This window comes from Lepidochelys kempii, chromosome 3 (genome assembly GCF_965140285.1).
Source record: "Lepidochelys kempii isolate rLepKem1 chromosome 3, rLepKem1.hap1, whole genome shotgun sequence".
Lineage (NCBI taxonomy): Eukaryota > Metazoa > Chordata > Testudines > Cheloniidae > Lepidochelys > Lepidochelys kempii.
In genome coordinates, this window is record NC_136382.1 from 60843813 (window position 1) to 60868019 (window position 24207).

The window sequence follows — 24207 nt, forward strand, 5'->3', positions numbered from 1 at the left end:
ACTGCCGCCAACAGCAGTGCAGAAGTAAGGGTAGCAGTAACACCCCCCGGTCCCTCCAACTCCTGTTTGGGTCAGGACCCCTATAATTGCAACACTGTGAAATTTTCAGATTTAAATAGCTGAAATAATGAAATTTACAATTTTAAAAATCCTATGAAATTGACCAAAATGGACCATGAATTTGGTAGGACCCTAATCATTTGCTATTCCTCTATGTAGTTGGAACTTGATTGGGTATTATGTCTATTGGTTACAGTGGTTTTTAACTTTTACTTAACTAGCAAAGTTGTCACTTAACCATTCATATGTGATTTATCATGCCATTCAGCCATATCTACATGGCTGAATGGCATGATAAAAGACTATTACACAAACATCATAATATGTTGGGGATAACAATAAAAAAAGAGACATAAACAAATAGTCAAAAAGGGAAGGTGGAGATGGGGAGGAAGAAAGGGAAAAAGCTGATAGCTCAAAGAATACCAGACTTTCTTTCCACCTGATCTATCTCAGCATTCTTTATCCAAATGTATCAAGAAATGGAGTCTAGATGTCTTCAAATTCATATAATTGCTGTCCATGTCTATATGCTCTTCTTTCTTTCACTGCTAACTCATACAGGTCCAAATGGCATTGCTATATTCTGGGCATAAGCCTACTTCTCCATTTTTGTAAAATTATGCAGTTGGTAGTCATTACAGTCCTCAAGAACCCAAGTTTTTGTGATGGAGTTACTCCCAGTGTAGTAGGTACAGAACCTACGATATAACTTTCAGCTAAGATTTGGTTGATGAAACCAAGCACTATTTTCACTCTTGTGCCCACCTCTTTCCACAGCTGCCTGACTGTTGGACAGTCCCATGGCATATGTATCAGGGTTCCTTTTTCTTTATTACAGTCCCAACAAACATCAGAGGACAAGACCCTTATCTTGCTCAACCTTTGTGGCATTGACAATATTTTGAATAGAATCTTTTGCTGTATCGGGTGTAGCCTGAGATCCACAGAAGCATTTTTAACATATATGCCTGCCACCGGGGTTCTTTTACGGGCTGTGATAACTCTCCTTCCTATGTTTTCCCAAGAACTCCAGATTGCTGGAATTTGTCTTTGTTAGTAAAGCATACATAGTGGACATAGGCTTGGGGAGATTATGAAGCATTTCCAAGGTCCCCAGTAGCTCTGGGGCCTGTGACAATCCTAGGGCATCCAGACCAAACTAGTACATTAGCAAGTGTGTTAGTTGTAAGGACGGCCACTATACTGAGAGTGGCAGGTCATATGGTTTCTTTAGTGTTTAGAAAAGAGCAAAGAGCCTTTATCTTTGACTAATTGGGAAATCTGTTTCATGCCCTTCCTCAGCTAGTTTTTTGTAATTATAGGGTTTTTTCCCCCCAGTTTGCAAGTTTGGGTTACACTTGATAGGTACTTTGTGGTGAGGATGAAATTGGTACCTCTTAGCTAGGATAGTCCAGACTGTCTTCGCAGCCACCACTGTAGGCACCTTATTTTTGTCCATTGGACAAAAGGAAGCTCCCAGGAGCTCCATAGGAGGAATTGGATGCATTAATACCCTTTCAGCTTCCTCCTCTATAGATATAAGTGTATTAGAATGCTGGAACCAGTTTGACATCTGTAACATGATAAAAGCACAATAGTAATTTTATAGGTCTGGGAGCGCAAACCCACCTTTTGGCTATAGGGAGCTGGAGTTAAAGTAATAGTCCTGGGCATTGATTGACTGGGGACCCACAGAAGGGCTCTAACAATGTTGTTAAATTTTTCTAAAATTAGACAGAGGGATATAGATAGAATATAGAGTAGTCCAGGCAGAATATTCATTTTTATTGTACTAACCGTTTCCTACAGGCTCAGGCAGAGTGGATGCCACCTATTTATATAACTAGTTATTTGACAGAGTACGGATTCTAAACTACTGAAGATAAATGTATTAATGTTTCTTGGTACTTATATATTGAGGTATACCTCTCCCCCGATATAACGCTGTCCTACCAAAAATCTCAGCACGTTATAGGTGAAATCTCGTTATATCGAACTTGCTTTGATCCACTGGAGGGCGCAGCCCCGCCCCACCGGAGCATTGCTTTACCGCTTTATATCCGAATTCATGTTATATTGGATCGCGTTATATCGGGATAGAGGTGTACTTAATTGCATCAGTTTGCCTATGGAAAAAGCCCAACTACATGACAGCAGAGAAGTGGTTCTGATTTTTCCCAATTTATTTTGGAACCAAATATTGCTCTGAATTTTTGAATTAATGATAGAAAGATTGGAATAATGGTTTCTGGTTTTCGATGTATGGAACGGGGTATTGTCTGCATATAACATCAATTTATACTCCATGGAACCAAGTTGTATGCCTCAGATATCATAATGATCTTGTACAACTATTGCCAGGGGCTCAAGAGCCAAATAAAAAAGTTAAATGGGGCCAGCAAACACCATTTTCTAGTACCCCAGAAGAGGCAGAAGAGGTCACATTGTTGGTTGTGATATGGGGGGCTAGGTAAGAATATAACAGTTGGATCCAGGAACTAAATATGGGTTCCAATCCAAATTTTTCTACGGTGTAAAACATATACCTCCAGCCCACTCCTGTCAAAAGTCTTTTCTGCATCTAAAGCTAATACACTGATTTCTTTGTTAATTTATTTGATTTTTTTTTTTTCCGCCCCATAGAAAGTATAATGGAGAACACAGAAGAGTCAGGATCAGAATCGGAATCTGAAATTAAGAGGAAGGTACAACAGAAACGTCACTGCAGTTCATGTCAATCTGATTTGCCTCTTTCTTCTGCTACAAAAAACTGTTTAACCCACTTAGAGGTGGGTTAGATACAAAATGAAAAGTTCTATTTTAACTTCATAAACGAGTAGCATTAGTAAGACACAGCTCAAGTTTCGGAGTGGAAATAGTTAGTTTTAAAAGTGTTTGTAACTGAGAAGGGAATGATTTGGTGATTTTAAATGTGTTTATCTACCACTCTGATACATCCAAATTGTAAAGGGTCAATATTGGTACTGTGTATACCTTTATAATATTTATTTCTTCAAGTGATGATCCCTGTTTTATTCCGTGGAGGCTAATATGCTTGTGTCATGCATCCGGAGATTTTGAAAGTAGTAGTGTCAGTTGGTCTGCAACTGCACCCTGGATCTGCGCATGCACCCTTGATTTCGTTTGAGGTGATAAAGGGCAGGGCAGACCGACTGCCCTCAGTTCCTTCTCACTGCCACGAGGTAGGACTTGGAGCCTCAATTGTTTTCTCATCTCTTGGAATGTACTTTCTAAAACACAGAAAAAGACTCTTATTCTTGTATATAGTTAGCATGTTGGTCAACAATGCTATTCTCCAACAGGCCCACGCTGTCTGGCATACTCTAGCCACTTGTTCACCCACCTCAAAAGGGGGTGGAAAAGAAATGTTATTTATTGGTGAAGGGAGCTGAGTTTTTCTTACCCAACCCCCCAATTTCCTGGTTATTCAAGCAGCAACGGAACAGGCCAGGCAACATCATCTGTGTTCTACCCCAACTGACAAGGAGGGTAGGAGATTGGACCTCGTAGGTTGTAAGGTCTTTTCTTAAGCCAGCCTTCAGTTTTGGCTCTCCAGTTACCTTGCTTTACCAGCAAAATATGACTTTCTGAACTATGACCAGTTAGTGGACTTTGCTGACAAACTTCCCCAGGAGGACCTTGCCCAATACCATACTATCTTAGAGGAAGGTAAATTGGTTGCCAGGACGATGTTCCAGGCCGTGGTGGATTTGGTGGACACATCTTCACGCTCTGTGGTCACAGGGATCATCATGAGAACAGAATCCTGGTTGCATTTGTCTGGGAGGTGCAGAATACCATTGACGATCTTCCTTTCAATGACTCTCTCCTCTTCAATCCAAAGACTGATGAGTCCCTGCACTCCCTCAAGGACTCCAGAGCTACTCTGTAGTCACTGGGTGTGTGTGTGTATACACATACACACCAGCACCCAAATGCAAGTTCTACCACCTACCCCTTGCACAACAGTTCAGAACTCCTCAATTTTTTGAGCAACCCTACGAGCCCCCTCTTAAGAATTAGAAAATCCAACAATCCCATCCACCTGGTCCGTCAGCGCAGACTTCAACACTGTGTACTCAGTCTTTGCATAAGTGATATTTCTGAGTGCATTTAGAGAGCCAACAACCACCTTGCATTCCACCATACATACAACCCACTCCTTTTGGGGAATGTCTACCACTCTTTCTACCAGCCTGAAGTGTGATAATGGACAATTGGGTTCTGGATGCCATTCGACATAGCTATGTGATCAAGTTCATGATACTACCTCATCCACATCACCTGTCCTGTCCCTGAGACCGCTCTCATGACAGTATCCTCGCCCTCGAGATAGATGCCCTCCTTCAAAGGGGAGCGACAGAACCTGTTCCCATGGCCTTTCGAGGCACCGGGTTCTATTCCACTTATTTCCTGGTACCTAAGAAAAAAGGAGGATGGAAATCAATCCTAGATCTGTCATCTCACCCACTTCAAACGTGGGCCAAAGTTTTCTATGGTCATTCTTGCAACCAATTATACACTCACTAGAAAGAGGCATGTGGGTTACAGCTTTCGATATGCAAGACGCTTACTTCCACATATTCATCCTACTCACAGATGGTTCTTGAGATTCGTGGTAGACTCTCGACACTTCCAATACAGTGTTCTACTATTTGGACTCGTCAGTGCTCCATGGGTCTTCAGCAAGGTTTTCTCTGTAGTGGTGGCCCACCTCCAGCAGCGAGGGATCCTTAGAGTATGTCTACACTTGCCGGTAGATTGGCCCTGCTGCAGTCGCTGCAGCGAGTGTCGATTTTAGTGGGTCTGGTGAAAACACGCTAAATCGATGGGAGAGCACTCGCCAACTGATTTTATGTACTTCACCTCCCCAAGAAGCATAAGGGAAGTCAACAGGAGACACACTCCCATTGACACAGCGCCATGTAGCTATCGCGTTAAGTGGATCTAACAAAGTCTACTTCAGTTACGTTATTTACGTCACTGAAGTTGCGTAAGTTAGCTAGATTTACCGTGGTAGTGTAGACCAGCCCTTATATTCCCCTACCTCGATGACTGGCTGCTAGCAGCATGATCCAAACAGGAGGCTCAAGCATCTACCTCCTTGCTGCTTCTACTGCTCTCCTCCCTGGGGCTGAGCATAAATGAAAAAAAATTGACATTAGACCCCACACAGTCCTTAGAGTTCATTGGGCCATGCATCAGTGCGGTCTCTGCATGTGCTTACCCTACCAGAGGACAGATTCCAGACCCTGCTAGAACTGATTACTATGGTGACTTCCAGTTCTTCTCGTTCTGAGTCCTCAGAATTTGCCAGAATTTCTGCCTGAATTTGCTTTTCCCTTTTTGGCTACATGGCAATGTGCACGTATGTCACCTCCTTCGCTTGTCCCTGCTTCCGCTGCCCGCAGCTGTGCCTACAGAGAGCCTGTTCTCCTACGAACCATTCCATGGACCTTCTACTGACTGTCCCATTCTCTGTCCCCTTCCACCACCCAAGTTTCTCTCCTTGTTTTCAGTGGTGGAAAAACTAGTTCAAGTTTGCACCAGGATACCCTTCCTTCAGTCTTCCCCATGCACAATGATCGTTACAGATGCATCGCTCAGCACATGGGCTAGCACCTGACGCAAGGAACTTGGATTGCTCAGGAATCCAGCATGCACTTGGGGCAGCAAGGAGAGTGTGTTGTGCATGTCTCCTGTCTGTCTACTCCCATCGTGGTGTTATCATGTTAAACGACACCACCACTGTTTACTATTTAAACAAGCAAGGGGGCACAAAGTCGCCAGCACTTCATGCGGAGGCGGTTCACTTGTGGAACTGGGTGCATCACACACAATATCCTGTTGTCAGCAGCTTATCTTCCGAGGACTCAGAACATGATTGCAGACTCTTTTAGCAGGAAATTCGTGACCAACCACAATTGGGAACTGCTACAACTCTGTGGTCAATGACATTTTTTGACTGCTGGGGTACTCCAACCAGGGACCTCTTTTCCTCCCACACCAGCAGCAAATGCATACAGTACTGCTCCAGGGAAGGGCTCTGCGTATGTCCTAGTCATACGCTGGTTGGACCACATCAAATTACGCCTCTCTTCTTCTACTGCTTCTGTCCCTTATCCTCCTCAAGATCAGACTGGAGAGAGCAACGGTCATCCTGATCGCCCTGTTCTGTCCTCTTCAGTTCTCATTTTCTCTCTTCCAGATGTCAGCATGTCCTCCATTTCTGCTCCTGGGTTTTCTGGAATTGCTCATGCAACTCAACGGCAGGATCAGACACCCCTATCCACAGGCGCTGCTCTTTAGAGCTTGATTTTTTGGATGGGTATCTTCGCTAGAACTGAAGTATTTTGTCAGCAGTACAAGATGTATTTTCAAGTAGCAGGAAAAAATCCACAAGACAGTCCAGTCGAGCCAAGTGGCAATATTTCACCTCCTAGGCCCAGCAGAAGGATCTTACTCCTGAGGCTGTGGATGTTCCTTTCCTTTTGGACTATCTCCTATCGCTGAAGGCGTTGGGACTTGCTCTCAACTCCGTCAATGTGCATGTAGTGGCCATTAGTGGTTTTCACCCCCACCTGTGGAGGAGACTTTTGTCTATATGCACCCCTTTGCTGCAAGGTTCTGGAAGGGTCTCTTATGAACTTATCCTCCCATTCAATCCATCGCTCCCGAGTAGGACTTCAACTTTGTCCTCACGGCATTGATGAAATTGTCCTTCAAACCTCTGGCCTCTTGCTCACTGTGTCTCCTCTCCTTCCTGGTAGGTATTACTTCTGTGAGAAGGGTAGGCAAACTGGGGGCCATGATGATGGACCCCCACCCCATTTTACCAAGTTCTATAAGATGCACCCCAAGATTCTGCCAAAGCAGTTCCTTGCTTTGACCTCAACCAAACCATTCGTTTACCTGTTTTCTTTCCAAAGCCGCAGTCCTCCGAGGAGGAACAGTGCCTTCGCTTTCTCAATGTCCAGAGGTCCCTGGCCTTTTACCTGCAGAGGATGAGGCCATTCAGGAAGTCCCCTAGACTGTTTATTGGTGTAATGGAGCGGATTAAGGGGCAAGCCATCTCCCCTGAGCAGATTTCTAAGTGGGTTTCGATTATGTTCTATCGATTATCGGGACTGGCTCCACCCCTTGGGGTATGAGCCCACTCCATGAGAGCACAGACATCCACTATGGCCACGCTTAGCAACGTGCTGCTTACGGACATATGTAGGGCGGCCACATGGAGTTCAGTACATACCATTTCTTTCCATTACGGCTTGGTGCAAGACTCTGCGACAGATGCCTCATTTGGTGTGGCTGTTCTCTGCTGCACCGTTCTGTCATCTTCCTTCCACCTTCCTCCTAACTAGGTAATGTTTGTCTCTATTATATTCCACTGAGGGTGATTAACAATAACTCAAAGAAGAAGCGGTTACTTACATGTAACTGGAGATCCTTCGAGATGTGTGGTCCTTATCTATATTGTGATCCCACCTTCCTTCCCCTTGGTTCATGGTACAGAAGGAACTGAGGGTGCGGTCCATTCACCCCGCCTTTTATCGCTTTGGATGAAACCATGAGGCGGACTACATGCTTGGGCCAAACAACACTACTACTTTCAAAATCTCCAGCTCCAAATGCATGTTGCATGCGTATAATTCTCAGTGGAATAGAGATAGAGACCAGGCATCTCAAAGAACCTCCAGTTACAAGTAAGTAAGCTCCTCTTTCTGATGAGAGGTCATAGTCTAAATTATTTAAATCCTTTCCCGTACTTTAACATGATCAGTTATATTTTGAAAAACCCGAAAATGCCAGTAATTTACAATACTTGTTTGTGTTCCATATTAAATAATAGTAGTAATTCAGTGTGTTAGTATTTTAAAACAAAAGGAATCTGGTAAACAAGAGTTACTTTTTAGTGTTTCAGACAGTAGAGAATAAAAGTTATTAATAAGATAGATAATGCCTTCCTTGAGATGGTAGTTTTCCATAGATATTGATCTGTAATATAATAAAAATTAATCTGTTCTTTTTTGAGTGCTTGCTCATGTTGATTCCATTCTAGGTGTGTGTGCTCCCACGTCATGGCCATCGGAGACTTTTGCCTTAGCAGTACCCATAGGGCTGGCTGTCATGCCCTCTGGAGTGCCGCGCTCATGGTGCAGTATATCAGGTGCCCCCAGCCCTGTGCCCTCTCAGTTCCGTCTTACTGCCCATGGTGGTCAGAGTGCCTTCCTTGCTCGTCAAGGAATTGCAGTTACTTCCTTTGGACTTTGTGCCTTTTGGCTTTGTATATAGTCATCTTTAGTGTTAATTACCTGTTAATTGTGGTAGTTTAGTGTTAGTAGTTAGGTCCCAGCAGGGACTTTGTGCCCGGGTCTCCGGGCTTTAAGCCTTGCGACTCCTGTAACAGGCCTATGCCTGTTAGCGACCCGCACAGCATCTGTCTCAAGTGCCTGGGGGAAGCACATGTTAAAGTGGTGCCGCATTTGTAGGAACCTTAGGCCTTGCACACAGAAGGAGAGAGACATTAGGCTTGGAGTCCGCCTTCCGCCTGGCATTCAAGTCATCTCGGCATGAGGCTCCCAGCACCTCGGCATTGGCCAAGTGCGCCATTGGCACTGGGGCCCTCCTGGCACCGCTCCACGTTGCTGGTGCCAAAAAAAAAAAAAAAGGGCCGAGTAGTATGGTTCCCTGGCATCAGCAAAGAAGGCTGTGAGCAAGGAGCTGGCCCCGAGCTACCTGCCTACACCAAAGCCCCACAGTTGGCCCTCCCCGGTCAGGACAGTCCGCTGACAAAAGGTCCTTTGTCTCCTGCGAGTGGGACTGGACCTACTCCCCTGCCGGCACGGACGCCTTTGAAGGCCCAGGTGTCAAAGGAGCACAGGCCTCTGCCCGTGCAACTAGCACCACAAGTGTTGCAGGCTTTGTCTAAGGCTCCCCAAGAGGGCAAGTTGGTCGATTAAGGCTCCTCAGTGAGCAGAGGAGCGCTGCTGATCCCTCGAGACAAGGCATGCTCTCCACCTCAGCACAGTCAGTCGCCAATGCCATCGTCGAGATCGGCAAGGGCTTACCATCGGTCGCCGGCTCTGCGGTCATGGTCACCTCGTCTCAATGAAGCTCACTGGGAGGGAGGCGCCGGTCCCCATATTACTGATGCTGGTCACCATCCCGAAGATCATTGTCCTGGCGCCATTCCAGGTCACGGGCACCGTGGTAATGATCTCCTTCCCGCCTCCTCAGTACTGCACCTACTCACCGCACCATCGGCACCAGTCTCCTTGGGCGGGGCACAGTGTCTGGTTTCAGTGGTCTGTAGGCGGACCCAGGCCTCGTAAGCCTCTGTGGTCTCTGGAAGGGGGCTTCTCTGGTACCGAGGGCTGCTTCAGCCCGTCACCCCGGCCTCAGCAGTGGGACTGGGCATTGGAGCCAACATCGGTGGCAGCTAGTCTGTGGTCTGCTCAGTGGCAGTGTTGGAACGCCTGGGGTGTTCCAGTCATGGCAATGCCCCCCTTGATCCACTTGTTGGCGGTTGCTGCTGTGGAGCAGCAGCTGCTGGCATTGTTGGCGCTGGGCCCGGCACCGGAGGAACACCCAGTGGCCGAACTTAAAGAGCCTGTGCCTACCCCCAAGCCATCCTCCCCAGTGAAGGAGGAGGAATAGGTCCCCCCTCCACCCATACAGCCATCCTCGTCCTCCTGATGAAGCAGTCGCGGGCCCATCCAGCACGAGCCTGCCTGATCACTTTAAGGACCACCAGGCCTTGCTTCGGTGGGTAGCCGACAACCTGGGCTTACAAGTGGAAGAGATGGCTGAATAGGAGGACACTGTTCTGTCAGCCTCAACCCCCGCTCATATAGCGCTGCTAGTGCATGAAGGGGTTCTCAAAATTGCCAGAGCTATTTGGCAGATGTCCTTCTCCATCCCTCGTACATCAAAATGAGCTGAGAACAAGAACTTTGTTCTTGCCAAAACTTTTGAATATCTTTATACCTCACCCCCACCCTGGCTTGTTGGTGGTCTTAGAGGCCAATGAAAAGGAGAAGCAGGTGCACTTCAGTTCCACCCCAAAAAACAAGGAGGCCAAGCGGCTGAACTTGTTCGGAAGAAAAATTTATTCAACAGCAAGTCTACAGTTTCAGGTGGCAAACCACCAAGCCCTCCTGGGCCGCTATAACTTTAATTTATGGGACACTCTCCATAAATTTAAGGAGTCCCTCCTGCAGGAGCAGGCCCAGGAGTTTGGCACTCTCATGCAGGAGGACACCTCAGCAGCCTGCTGCGCCGTGCAAATGATATGGGATGCGGTGGACCCAGAGTGGTGGCATCTGCGGTGGGGATGAGGTGCAGCTTCTGGATTCAAACCGCTGGACTCCCCCAGGAGATGCAAACTTCCATTCAGGACCTTCCCTTGGATGAACATGGTCTGTTTTCTGATCAAACGGATGTGAGGCTGCATGGAGTAAAGGACGCCAAAGCAAACCTCTGTTCCCTGGACATCCACACGCCACAGTCAGTGCGTAAGACATTCCGGCCGTCTCCACCGCCAAGGTCTTGGCAACCTCTTTCTGGACGTACCAGGAGAAGGGGTAGGGACACCACCTTTGGTCGTCTCCACCGTTTTGCTTCCTGCTCACCCATACAGCCTAGCCAGGCTAAACATACAACAGGGCAGAAGCGCCCATATTGATGGAGCAGTCGAGAGCGATGCCCAGGTCAATTTCCCGGATCCGCCACCTTTCATCAACCGCCTCTTCAAATACCACTTGACCTGGTTGAGGGGTATGTCGGACCATTGAGTCCTGGACATAATATCTTGGGGCTGTACTCTGCAATTTTCGGCTGCCCCTCCTTCCCGCCCGTTCACTTCCTTGTCCCTCATTAGGGACCCTTGTCACGAGGAACTCCTTGTTCAGGAAGTCGACAGCCTTCTGTGTCTGGGGGCCATGGAGGAAGTTCCTCGGGACATGAAAGGAAAGGGGTTTATTCTCGGTACTTCCTAATCCCAAAAGCCAAAGGGGGCCTCCTGCCTATCCTGGACCTGCGCCACCCCAACAACTCTCTCCAGAAATTGAAGTTTTACATGGTCTCTCGGGCCTTCTCCATCCCCTCCCTGGTTCCGGGAGACTGGTAGGCTGCTCTCGACTTAAAGGATGCTTACTTCCATATTTCTATATTCCCGGGGCACAGGCGCTTCCTCCCTTTTGTGGTGGGAGCGCACCATTTCCAGTTCATGGTGCTGCCCTTTGGCCCCCAAGATGTGCATAAAGTGCATTATGCCGGTAGCGGCTTACCTCATGTGTTGGGGGGGGTCCACCTGTTTCCGTACCTCGACAACTGGCTCATCAAAGGCAGGTCTCCGGATCAAGTGTGGGGCAGCCTCGATCTTGTTTGTTCCACTTGCTGTGATCTGGGCCTGTTAATAAATATAGAAAAGTCCATGTTAGTGCCAGTCGAGCACATAGAGTTCATTGGAGATGTTTTAGACTTCATATGGGCCAGGGCCTTCCTACCAGAAGCATGCTTTTGGGCCATGTCGGACCTGATCTCCCATATGAAGAACCACCTGCTTTCTGCGGCCTAGGCCTGCCTATGGCTGGTGGGTCATATGGCCGCATGCACATAATGTGATTAGCCATGCTTGGCTCCACCTATGGCCCCGACAAGCATAGCTCGCCTCGGCCTATGTTTCCAACAGACACACCCTGAAATGGGTGGTCAGGGTACCGGACTGTGTCCTTTCTTCCCTTTAACTGGTGGCTAGATCCCCGATTGGTGTTGCAGGGAATCCCCGTCGCTGACTCTGGTATCTGATGCCTCGGATCTGGATGGGGAGCCCATCTGGGAGAGCTCAGCACCCAGGGCCGCTGGCTGTGGGACGACCTAATCCTTCATATCCACGTCCAGGAGCTCTGAGCAGTTTGTCTGGCCTGCCAGGCCGCCTTGCCCCACTAAAAGGCAAGGTAGTGCAGTCCTGACAGACAATACCGCTGTGATGTATTACATCAAAAGGCAGGGTGGGGCCAGGTCTTTGGCCCTTTGTCAGGAGGCCCTCAGCCTTTTGTGTGCAGCATGCCATTCATCTGATGACGGCCCACTTACCTGGTACCAAGAACGTCATGGCAGATCGCCTCAGCAGAGCCTTCTCATCTCACCATGAACGGTCGCTCTATCCGGAGGTGGTCAGCCTGATCTTCCGCAGGTGGGGGAGTCCCCAAGTGGACCTGTTTGCTTCCAGGCAGAACAGGAAGTACCAAGTGTTCTGTTCCCTGCAGGGCAGGGACAAGGGATCCCTGTCAGATGCCTTCTTGATACATGGTAGGGAGCACTGATGTACGCTTTCCTGCCGGTGTCCCTAATTCACAGGGTCCTGTTAAAAGTGAAGCAGGAGAGGATGAACATCATCCTCACAGCCTGGGGTGGCCTCACCAACGCTGGTTTGGCATGTTACTCAGTCTTTTGGCATCCACCCCGCTGCAGCTACCTCTTCAGGTGCATCTGTTGTCCCAGAACCACGGCACACTACTGCAGCTGAACCTGGCAGCGCTGCACCTGACAGCATGGCTACTGCATGGCTGAATGTGGATGAGCAAGCATGCTCTGCTGGCGTCCAACAGGTTTTGTTGAGCAGTAGGAAGCCTTTCACCAGGGTGACTTACCTGGCAAAGTGGAAATGATTCATGTGTTGGGCCTTGGATTGACCACTTCGGGCCTTGGAGGCCCCGCTGCACCATGTCCTGGACTATTTACTGCACCCTAGGGCCTGTGTCTCTCTTGGGTTAGAGTCCACCTGGTGGCCATTTCAGTGTTCCACTCTCTGTTTCAAGGCAGGTCGATCTTTGCCCATCCTATGATGGTGCGATTCTTAAAAGGCCTGGAGCACCTCTACCTGCACGTCGGAGACCCTGTCCTCCCTGAGGCCTGAATCTTGTGTTATCAAGTCTCATGGGCCCTCCCTTTGAGCCCCTGGCTTCATGCTCCCTCCTGCTTCTCTCTTGGAAAGTTTATTTCTTGGTTGCCATAACTTTGGCCCTCAGTGTGTCTGAGATCAGGGCGCTCACTTTGGAGCCACCCTGTGCAGTCTTCTACGAGGACAAAGTCCAGCTGCGTCCGTACCCGGCCTTCCTGCCCAAAGTCATCGCCCAGTTTCGTATGGGTCAGGAAGTGTACTTAATGGTCTTCTGTCCAAAGCCCCATGCGCTGAACAAGGAACGCAGACAGCATACCCTGGATCTCAGATGGGTGCTGGCCTCCTACATGGATAGGACCAAACCGTTCTGAAAGGTTACCCAGTGTCTACCCAAAGAATTTCATCTTGGATCATGGCCTGCATCCGTTACTGTTATGAGTTCGCAAAGGTGCCCCTGCCGGCGATCGTGACAGATCATTCGGCTAGGGCACAGGCATTCTCGGCAGCCTTCCTAGCGTGGGTGCTGATCCAAGAGATCTGTCGGGCTGCTACCTGGTCATCAGTCCACACGTTCGCATCTCACCCAGCAAGCTTGGGATGATGCTAGCTTTGGTAGAACAGTGCTGCAAGCTGCAAGATTGTGAACTCTGAGCTGGCCTCCAAGGAGTCTGCTTGAGTCACCTAGAATGAAATCGACATGAGTAAGCAGTTGAAGAACAAAAATGGTTACCTATCTTTCATAACTGTTCTTAGAGATGGGTTGTTCATGTCCATTCCAATACTTGCCCTTCTGCACCTCTGTCGGAGTTGTCAGCAAGAAAGAACTGAGAGGGCATAGGGCTGACAGCGCCTGTTATACTGCGCCATGAGCACGGCTCTCCAGAGGGCGCCACAGCCATCCCTGTAGGCAACACTAAGGCAAAAGTCTCCAGCGGCCATGCATGTGGGCGTGCACCCACCTAGCATGGAATGGACATGAGCAACACCTCTCAAAGAGCAACAATTACGAAAGATAGGTAACCGCTTTTTGTTGCCGTTGGGGGAAAAAAAAATTCTGACTTTTTGTTAAACTTTCCTTTTGGATGGGAGAGTTAATATTCCCTTTTACTTTCTCTTACCTACTTAGGTTAAATTTATTTGTAAAGTCTTGTTGTTTTTAATGTGACCTGTTAAATCTAAAAGGCTTAAGAGAACTTTTAATTTGCTTTACTTGTTGACATTTTTCAAATATTTATTCTTTCAAGCTACAAACTCACTCATAATATATACCAAATGGTTCTGTAAGAGCATCATTTGTGGTAACTTGGCATAAGAGGTACAAGCACTCAACTATCCATTCCTGCTGATATATTGGTAATAAGTATTGTGCATAGAGAAGTAAAACTGCCATGTTGGGTTTTGTTCCGGTCAGGGGAAGTTGGAGCTGTTTTCAGTACAAAAATATCCAATGATTGGAGAAAAACTAGAATGTAAAATAAATTTAGAAGAGCCTCCTTGCACACGAAATGAGAAAATAGCACAATTTCATGCTAAAGACCTAAAACTTCTACTTGCAGTAAATTGATTTTCTATCATATGTCACAAACATATATAATTTTTTCATCCTTGGACCTTTTGGCATTTTTCTGTCTTCTAGTCAAATGAATGCACTGGAGGATATACATAATGTATGTGCATTTCAGTATATTCAGTACATAATGTGTGTAATGTAGTTATGTTGAATATTGTATATACTCTGAAAGCTAGTGAGCCGTTTAAACAAAGGTATTACTCTTGTTTTCTATTTCTGTTTCAATTACAAGACTCCATATTAACTGCTAAATATGGTGAATAATTTATTATTGGAGACAATTCTGTTCTTGCGACAAATTTAAAATGTCAAATAGCTACATGGCTGAGCATAAAAAGAGAGAAGGTAAAGTCCTGACCTCAGTGAGGACAATGGCAAAACTCCCATTGGGTGAAATCCTGACCCAGACTTTGCAGCTCATTCTATGTGAGTGTAGCTAGAGTGCTATGCCACATGATACCATTGTGTGTACTGTATATGCCAGAGACGTTTAAAGAATGGGAAAAAAAAAAAAAAGTGTGTGGCGGGGGAATCTGTCTTTTGAGTCAGGTGCCTTAGTTTGCATGAATCCTACTGTGCAGGTTCAGAGGGAGTAATAATAAAATCCTCAAATGTTTTAAAATAATATTGTTATGCTTTTATATATAGAAAAGTTAGTTTGTCAGCTCTTTTCTGGGTTGGAAGAAGTGTGGAATCTCTTTGGAAAGCTAGGGATTTCCCTTTTCAAATGGAGCTGGAGTTCATTTTGAGCCTGCTGCAATGCCATGAAATATCTGACATAAATGTCTTGATGCTTTTTATTAATAGAAAAGACGTTAAATCGGGACTGAATATTGTCTATCCTAAAATAAGCAAGTGGTGTGTTTTAGGCAGAAGGAATTATTTCCTCCTCCTCCTCCCCCACACGTAAGCCCCTAAAACATCTCAGGGGCTTGAAATACTAGAATAACTGTTGGAGGAGATTATATTAATGAGTAGAGGGCACATGAGTCAAAGATACATAAATGTTAAGATTTAGTATATTGTGTGGATTTGTGCTAAGTTTTAATTTACTTTGTGCTATTCAGGATATAAAACAAATGCACAATAAAAATAAGGCAAAAGTACCATCTACTTAAATAGCCTGTTGCTTTCAAAGAGAGCCTAATTCTAGCAAGGTTCAGTGGTGGGTGTATCATCAGCATAGCACATGCTGAGACATCACATAAAAGAGAAACTGACACCTTCTACTTTGGGACATCTGAAAGACAATTATTGTTGAAAGCTATGATTTCATGTCTCATTGCTGTGTAGAATTCTGGGCTGCGAGGAGGGAGAGTCTCAGACCTCGGGCTCCAGCCCAAGCCTGGAAGTCTAAACTGCAATGAAAATGGCTTACAGCCAGAGCCCTGCGAGCCCAATTTGGCTGGAATGGGACAGCCATGGGTGTCTAGTTGCAGTGTAGACATTTGACTCCCACTTAAAAAGCAAAACAAAAATGTCAAACTACCCTTTAATGCTTGCTTTAGGCTTGCATTCTTTGTGGTATTGCTAACATAACATAACATAGGTCTGAGTGATTGTTTCTTTTAAATATACATTTCAATAGCAAGAATAAAATCTGGGTCTCTGTTGTACCTTTTTCTATAAATGCTGAAACCACATGTGTTGTACTTACTGCCTTTTTTTTTTTTTTTTTTTATATTCAAGGATTTGGAGCCAGCTGATTATTCCACATTTTGCCCAGGCTGTGAGAAGACAAATGAAAATCAGACCAAATGCCAAAGTTATGGAAATGTTTTCTGTAAGGATTTGCAAAGATGCTCCAAACAAACTGTGACCTTAAGCGAATCTCTGAGACCTTTATTGCGATCTTCAATACATCAGAATTCAACAGGGCAAAAATCTCCAGGTACAGGATTGAACACACAGAAGTTCTATGGCTCTGCTGGTGGGAAGGGTCCAGTTGATATCATACTGAGTCATGATATTGTAGGACATTCTATGTCGCGACCGAATGGAAAAGTTGGTCTCTTAACTGGGACAAAAATTCCTAAAAGTTCAGGAAACTTAAGACAGAGGAGTACAAGACCATCTGAACTAAATGATCCAAGTAAGTATGGTTTTATATAGCTAGATATGACTTGAACTTGCCAAATACCCAAGAATATCCTATAAGAATGAAAAATATTTGGTTCCATTTGTCTCCTGCCAACCATTTGGAATCTTTTGCTGGTCTTCTTTTTTTGTTTTTAACTTTGCATTCTTCTGTGTTTTAGAGGTACTCCCTTTATGAGTACAATAAAATATGCTGAATGAGGAAAATCTGGATTGGTAAAACAAAGTATTAGTAATTTCTTAATATATTTAAAAATACAATACATGCTGCTGCTGATTGATTCTTAATTTCTAAAGACTATTCCTGCTGAGGATGCATTACTCAACCTTGAAAAAGGGAAGGTGATTTTTTGGCTTCTCCCTCTCCTTTGCCCCTCACATCCAAGTCATGTCACATTTTGCTGTTTCTTTCTGCATAACACTTCTAAAATGAAACCTTTTTCTTTTAATCTACATGGTTGAAGTTCTCTCGTCCAAATACTCAGCTCATGTCTGGACTGCAGCAGCCTCTTAATATTTACTTTGTCCTCCTCAATGATTACATCACTACACTGTAGTCCAGTGTAAAATGTACCTATGAAGACAATGTTCCTTATCCATTGCTCTAACCATGTCCACCCCCCCAACCTTTGAATTAATCCCATTGAATGCTTCCACGTATGATTCAAACTTACGCTCACCTTCAAAACCCTTCACAACTCTTCCCTTGCTCTTGCACTTGCCATGTCACCCCCTCACCACCTCCATTTATACCAAGGAAAAAGTAGAAGTAGGGACTTGCTGAATAGCCTACAGGTCCATAGGCGATAATAGCACAGAGAGAGAGGTTAAGCAGCTTGCTTACAGCCACACAGCAGTGCCAGAATTAGAATTTCCAGAGTTTCTGGTTTCAGTCCCATGTTTAGTCTAGTGTATCATGCTGCCTCTCAAATTTAAGTACCTTGAGCTGTGCTCTGAATTTTTTTTTAAATATTTGCCAGGGCTCCATTGCCTTTTAAGAATGAACCCTTCTGTCAAAAGAGAATTAAATTGGGCTTAACTCGTATTGATCACTGCTAATTCCTTACTGAACAGGTTTATTTGTCTGAACCATGAAGTTGGTATTTCCACGTCCACTGATGGTGGCAAAGTAAATATTAATAAAGAATATATGTTGAAGAAATTGATGCAGATTACATTTGATATTCTGTGTTTTAGCTATCCAAAAAGAGAAAAGCCACTAAATAGTCATTTAAAAAAATTATTACATGCATCAAGCATTGTATTTTGTATTTAATATTTGCTTCCTAGTTATTTTGTCCAGTGATGACGAGGAGGATGACGACGACAACAGTGGCAGCACTAACAGAATGGAAAGCACATCACCTCGACCTGCAGATTCAGCCTGTTCGTCCCCAGCGCCTTCCACAGGAAAGGTGGAAGCAGCATTAAAGGAAAATACTTCTGGAATAGAACAGAGACTAAGTAGCGTTGCAACAGACACAGAAATTGCCATCACATTACCAAGAAAAGCAAGAATGAAAGATCAGGTACTCAGTTAAAAAAAAAAAAAAAATTTTTTTTTTTTTAAATAAACCTCTGTGTATAAAATTTCAGATAGCGAATGAGAAATGTAAAGGTGTATCTGACCAGAAGTGGGCTTTATTTGATTATTTTTCACCTTGGACAGTTGGTCAAGTATTCTCCTCATTCATACAACATTGGAAGCCTAAGGAAACTTGTTCAATATTTGTAGATTGTTATGCATTTAGGGATGCGTTTAAAAAAATCATACATTCTCAACATAGGCTGTTCTTTGTATTTAATGCTGAACAGATTATCTTTCTATATAATTAGGGGCCTGGTCTTCCATTGTGGGATGTGAAGTGGTGTATGATATTTGTATGCATTAATGGAAGGATAATTTTTAGCATTAAATTTTTTAAACATAAAGGGACACTGGGCAAGGATGATGGTCCTTAAAATTAAATACTTTGACAACTGTCCCAACTAATAGCACTTATTTTAAGGATTTCATGGTGGGGATTTTTGTTTTTTAGTTGAGCACCACTGCAAGAATTGGATAAACAAAGACAAAAAATGCACCATGAGCAGACTCCTTTAGTGCTGTCAAAGGGGACAGCTTTCACGGTATGTTAATTTAAAGACTTAACAACCTTGACAGTGATCCTTTTAAAAAATAATAAATAAATTCCCTATAACAGTTGGTATTCAATTGATGATGGTGCTGCTTAAAGTTCTTTTGGGTCATTTGTACATTTGAATTATTGTGAATTAGGTCCAGCAGCTGTATGACTATACTGCAATTAAACACCCGCAGCTGGCCCATGTCAGCTGCCTGGGGCTGCAGGGCTGTAAAATTGTGGTGTAGACATTTGGGCTTGGGCTGGAGCCCAGGCTATGGGAACCCTCCCCCTTTGTGGTGTCCCCCCGAAAGTCTCCACTGCGGTTTTATAGCCCCATAGCCCAACCCCATGAGCCCAAATCATCTGACACAGGGCAGGCATGGGTGTTTAGTTACAGTCTTGGCATACTCCAAGTGTACTTGATACTATACAGGATGTTGGATCCAAGTTTGATGTGCTGAAAGTATTTGTTGTTTAGCGGAGCCCGGAGCTGGAGCATGGAGCAGCTCCAGAGCAGTGGAGCTGCAGGTTTTTGCCTGGAGCTGGAGCGGAGCAGGAGCACAGCTCCGAAGCCCTGTTGTTTAGAACACTCAACTAGTGGTATAGATTTCAGCATATTACATTCATGTTCAAGAAGTCAGCACTCCTTTGCTGAAATTTACTAGGCTACATAATATGCTCAGTTTGATTAACTTTTAAGATGGCAGGGCCTGAAGTTAGGGCCAGGAATACAATTTTTCCGTTTCAGTTCTTCTAATACTCTTCTGAAATTACGTAAGGAAATAATTGAAAACACTTCATTGAAACTCATTGGAAGTTAGGCACTAAGAGCTATTTGAGCCTTTTGAAAACCTCCCCACTGTTTTATGCTGTACCGCCTCATATTCCTTTTCACTAACTTTAAAGAACGAACTGTTAACATCTGAGTTTTACTGAACTCTTTAGAGTGAGTGAAATAAAGACAGAAAATTGTAGGCAAAATGAGATGTGGGCTGAAATATCATCAGCATAGAACATACCTACAGCTTTAGCCATGACAGAAGGAAACTACCATTAACTGTGTCTGTTACAATGCTTGTGGTGTTGACATAGCAGAGTTGATCCCAGGATATTGAGAGATTGATTAGTAACTTAGCTTAGGTAGTTATTTTTCAAGCTCTTAGTACCTTTTTACAGCAATATAGTCATTGGTTATAACTAAAATCAAGCCTTAGCACAAGTTTTTCATGAAAAGAGAATATCAACACTAAACATGAGATGAACACAGAAAACTGTTCAACAGAATAGAACAAAGTAAAAATGTGTATCATTAAGATTGAAAACCTTGTCTGACAATTAATGATCAGCTTTCCTTCTAAAAACAATATTCTAGAATTGTTCTTCTTGAAAATCAAAGCAGACACGTCTCTTGAGCTAATGCATCACTTCAGGTTCACTATATTCTTTGAGTTGAAGCCAATCTCCAAATGCCTTCTATCAGTGCTCAGGTTCTTCATTCTGGAATCTGCCCTAAAAATCTAACAGCCCTCTGACAGAGGTCCCCTGAGGGTGTCCATGGTTATGCATGATCTCTCTTCTGGAATGTTGTGATCCTGGTAACATTCTCATGTGCTGTACTTCAAGAATAATAGTTCTGCACTTTCAGTCCCCCAAAGAATGTACTAATAAAACCAAAAAGAACATTTTGAGGAAGGAGAGAAGCCGTCTTGAGCATGTCAAGCAGCACCACACTTCAATGCATTAGTGTAATTATGTTGTTTTTTGGCAACTCCAAAAGCACTAAAACAATTCATAATTGTGGCAAAATGTACACAAACAGCACTAATAGTTGCATCTGTAATCTGGTTGCATTAACAAAATACTTAAACTTTGTTTTCCTGATTTTGATGTCACCGGAAATTCTTGGGGGAATAACAGCCTTTATACAGTTGGTATCAATATTATGTAGTCCTATTTATCTATGCAAAAATGGGTGAAAATTAAGTTGTTACAATTTAATGGGTTTCTGCATTAACAGCAAATAGTAATGAGAAATTCTGATACTTGAAAATTACTTTGCAGTTTGGCAACATTGTATCTAACACACCAGTAAAACGTCGTAAAGTTACTTCTCAAGAAGTAACTGATGCTGTACCTATAAATTACCAAAACTCCTGGGAAAGCGTCATTCTACACTGTCGAAGTATACGAATAGGAACCCTTCGAAGAATGGTTGTGGAACCTGTGATTGTAAGTACACTTCTGCTTTATCAGTCCCCTTTTCAAATTAGGTTGTCATTTTGGAATATTAGTAAGTAGCAATAATAATCTCTTTGGTTAGAAGGCAAAAGTCACGTGTATGTTTTTTCAGGGTATTTTAAACCTTTTAAATGAAAGCCAAAGTAAATACAGAGAGAAATCCTGTATATGTTCAACAATCAGGCTGACAAACAGGGACATTGACATATATGGAAGATGCTAATTTCTTTAAATTTGGTTTAAATATATACTGCATTCAGTCTTGAAGTCAGCTTTCTTAAAACTTGGTTTTTAAAAGTTGGGGTTTTAACTAATATGACTAACTAACTTACTATGAAGGCTTTTGGGGGGCTTATTTTGGCGGAAGCATGGGTTATGGAATTCCAGCAATATATAATACTAATATAGTTGTATCTTTCACAGTTTTGCCTTGATTTTATCAAGATACGTCTTGAAGGTCAGTACTTACTTTCTTTCCCCTTGCAGAAATTCTTCATAAAGAAGTTGGGTTTTTGTTTAGAAATGGTTCAAAGCTTAATTTTTGATTATTTTCTTTAAATGTAGTAAAGTTTTCTTGTGTGTGTATATAAATATTTGTAACAGTAAGTTATACTAGATCCCTTTTCCCCACAGACAGCAACTAATATAAAAATCTGAGATATGTATATAACTGTCCTTGATATTGATTGGTAATGTCTGGAGAAGTAAAGAACTTTGGTCATATAAATAATCTATCCACCATTAGCAGGGATTGACTTATTTCAATATAATGTATTCTTACCCTGGAGGAAAATTTAAAATTCATTAGATTGTTGTAGTATAGTCACAATTACATGATCATAGATTTTCCTAGTTGTAATAATGACTGTTGGTGTGCATCTTCCTCTGAGAGGGGTTGCAGTCACACCTGACAAGGATGATACTAGTAACACTTTTATACCTATACCTTTTAACACTTTATCATCAGCTCAGTTCAACAAGATGAAAATAGCAAGCTCAGCAAGTGAGTAAATTATTGTTTTGGTTACTGGTTATCCTCCGTATCTGCACCCAATTCATCCTCCTCCTCCCTCTTTAGAATATTTTTCCTTTTCTTTTGTCTTGCGAGCAGTTTGCATATTTCATGTCCCAGAGGAGGTAGGACTTTTTTTTTTATAGTGACTTAATTTGGGGAATCATAAGGCTGCAGATATTCCCTTTATGAATAAGCTCTGTTTTCCCCTCCTAATCTTTTTACTCTTTTTGACTATGTTGCAAAGCTAAGTTCTGGGGAAAATAAGGTTTCCCTCCTTATGGAATAGTCATTCTTGTGTAAGGCCTTCATGTAAATGTTGACAAATTATAATGGTTCAGTATTTCCACGATATATGCAGTAAGGCCCTATACTACAAAGAACTTAAGCATGGGTCAGTGGGACTACTCAAGTTAAGCATGTACTTTGCTAAAGTTAAGCGTGTGCTTTGCTGGATGTTAAGACTTTGTATATTAAGAGATTATCCTTTACAAATGTCATTCAGTAGTTCAGGAATCACCACCTTTATATATGAAATGAAATCTGGATATTCCTTTTCACCAGAAATCGTATTAGACATGGTCGAAAAACTTCCACCTGCTATTTTTTAATGACTATTTTGACAGAACAGATTTCCATGGGAAATGTAAATTTTTGACATCCCAAAATTTATTTTCATTTATTTAAAAAAAAACAACCCTGAAAACTTTAAAAATTTTGTTTTCAGCAGCCAGTTTTTCAATTAGAACATAAAAAAATTAATTGATTTTTTTTCAGGGTGGACAAAAAAAAAATTCCCAGCCAGCTCTAATTATTACTTCATTATCTGAAACCACATTTAGTTTTCGAACAGCTTCATATATTTCAAGATAAAAATTCTTGTGAATTTTATTTTCAGTAGATTATTACAGGTTTTATTACAGTCTAGCTTGTATCTACAGTTCATCTGTCTTTTTCAACCTTGTAGTCATAATTTAGATTTAGGGATATAGCCAACTAGAGTTTATCCTGCTGAGTAAATATTTAATTAAACCTTTTTTCTTTTCCTTGGATCTTTGAGATTTTGTTCTGCGCATGAAAGTCATAGTACTGACTGGGCTTCCATAGGGAAAAGCTGTGGTTTTGAACATTCCCTCTGTACTTGCTTTAACTATGTATTTGTATGTATCTCCATGGAAGACTGTCTCAAATGTCTTCTCTCCACTTTCCAAAAATACCTGGGTCTTACTAGCCTTGCTCCTGTTCCCGTATAGCACTAGCAGGTCTTCATCTATTGTTAGAGAAAGAAGTGGCCATCTTATTGCCAGGTTTACGTGGGTGACATTGGTCAGTGGAAGAACAGAGAGGAGGAGATGAAAGTTTAGTATGTCAGTCCAGACGCCCAGTGTCCAGTGTGTCAAACTCCACATAAACATATCCATACTTGTCAAGGATGGCAGGTATTCTGGAATTCCAGGAAGTGTTTAGACCTTATACTGTTCTTGTCTTTAGGGCCCCACGGTGCTGCCCTTCCCCTCTATGTGATAGTAATAATTAACAATAAATGAAATATCCCATACAAGAAACCAGCCCCCTAGTGTAACATTAAAGGCTCTGTTATTTCAGATCTTCAGATGCAAAGACACCTACTGAGCACCTGGGCATCATATTGGAGGTAGCAAAGAGAATGACAATTCCTATGGAAGGAGAAGCGCTTTTTGTAAATTTCATTGATGGAAAAAGGGAGACATCCCTTAAATGATCATATGAGGTGTCAAATCTTCTGTTGTAAGCTTCAGTTGATAAGGCATGCACCACACAGGTGATCGTGAGAGGGGGGCAAATCATTAGCAGGTCACTAGAGATCCAAAGTGAGGACTCAGCATTGGGCAAGTGTCATATATATGATACAGTTCTATCAACTTCTGGAGTCATGGTTACCTTCCCTGTGGCAAATAGTAGAGCTTTGTGGCTAAAACAATGGACAGATCCATCCTCCAAAGCCTGACTAGTTCCAGCAGTCCTGAGCTGCTTCAAAGAGCCAAGGCCTTGTTCAGATGGGCCTTCCAAGACAGTGATACAGCAAAAGAGATCCGGTTATCTGAGGAGACAAGGACCTGCTGTCCGGGAAAAAGATGATCAAGCCAGAAGGCAAGCAGGCAAGCTTCCACTACATAAGTCCTTTCACTACTAAAAA

The 24207-nt window shown here is 43.5% G+C and overlaps 1 protein-coding gene across 12 annotated transcripts in view; it reads left to right on the forward strand.

Annotated features, from left to right (window-relative positions):
* The window catches only part of SENP6 (SUMO specific peptidase 6), a 158872-nt gene that overhangs the window by 79090 nt on the left and 55575 nt on the right, over nucleotides 1-24207 (forward strand). For 7 of the 12 annotated variants that reach the window (XR_013635546.1, XM_073336489.1, XM_078852112.1 and 4 more), the window contains 6 exons: nucleotides 2707-2852; nucleotides 16248-16650; nucleotides 17946-18184; nucleotides 20843-21010; nucleotides 21443-21476; nucleotides 21987-22022. Coding sequence is in view for 11 of the 12 variants with exons in the window: in XM_073336489.1 (XP_073192590.1) it covers nucleotides 2707-2852; nucleotides 16248-16650; nucleotides 17946-18184; nucleotides 20843-21010; nucleotides 21443-21476; nucleotides 21987-22022 (1026 nt within the window). In the remaining variant the exon portion in view is untranslated. The remainder of the gene's footprint in view (nucleotides 1-2706; nucleotides 2853-16247; nucleotides 16651-17945; nucleotides 18185-20842; nucleotides 21011-21442; nucleotides 21477-21986; nucleotides 22023-24207) is intronic. The other 5 variants (XM_078852111.1, XM_078852119.1, XM_078852120.1 and 2 more) reach the window with 3 other exon arrangements.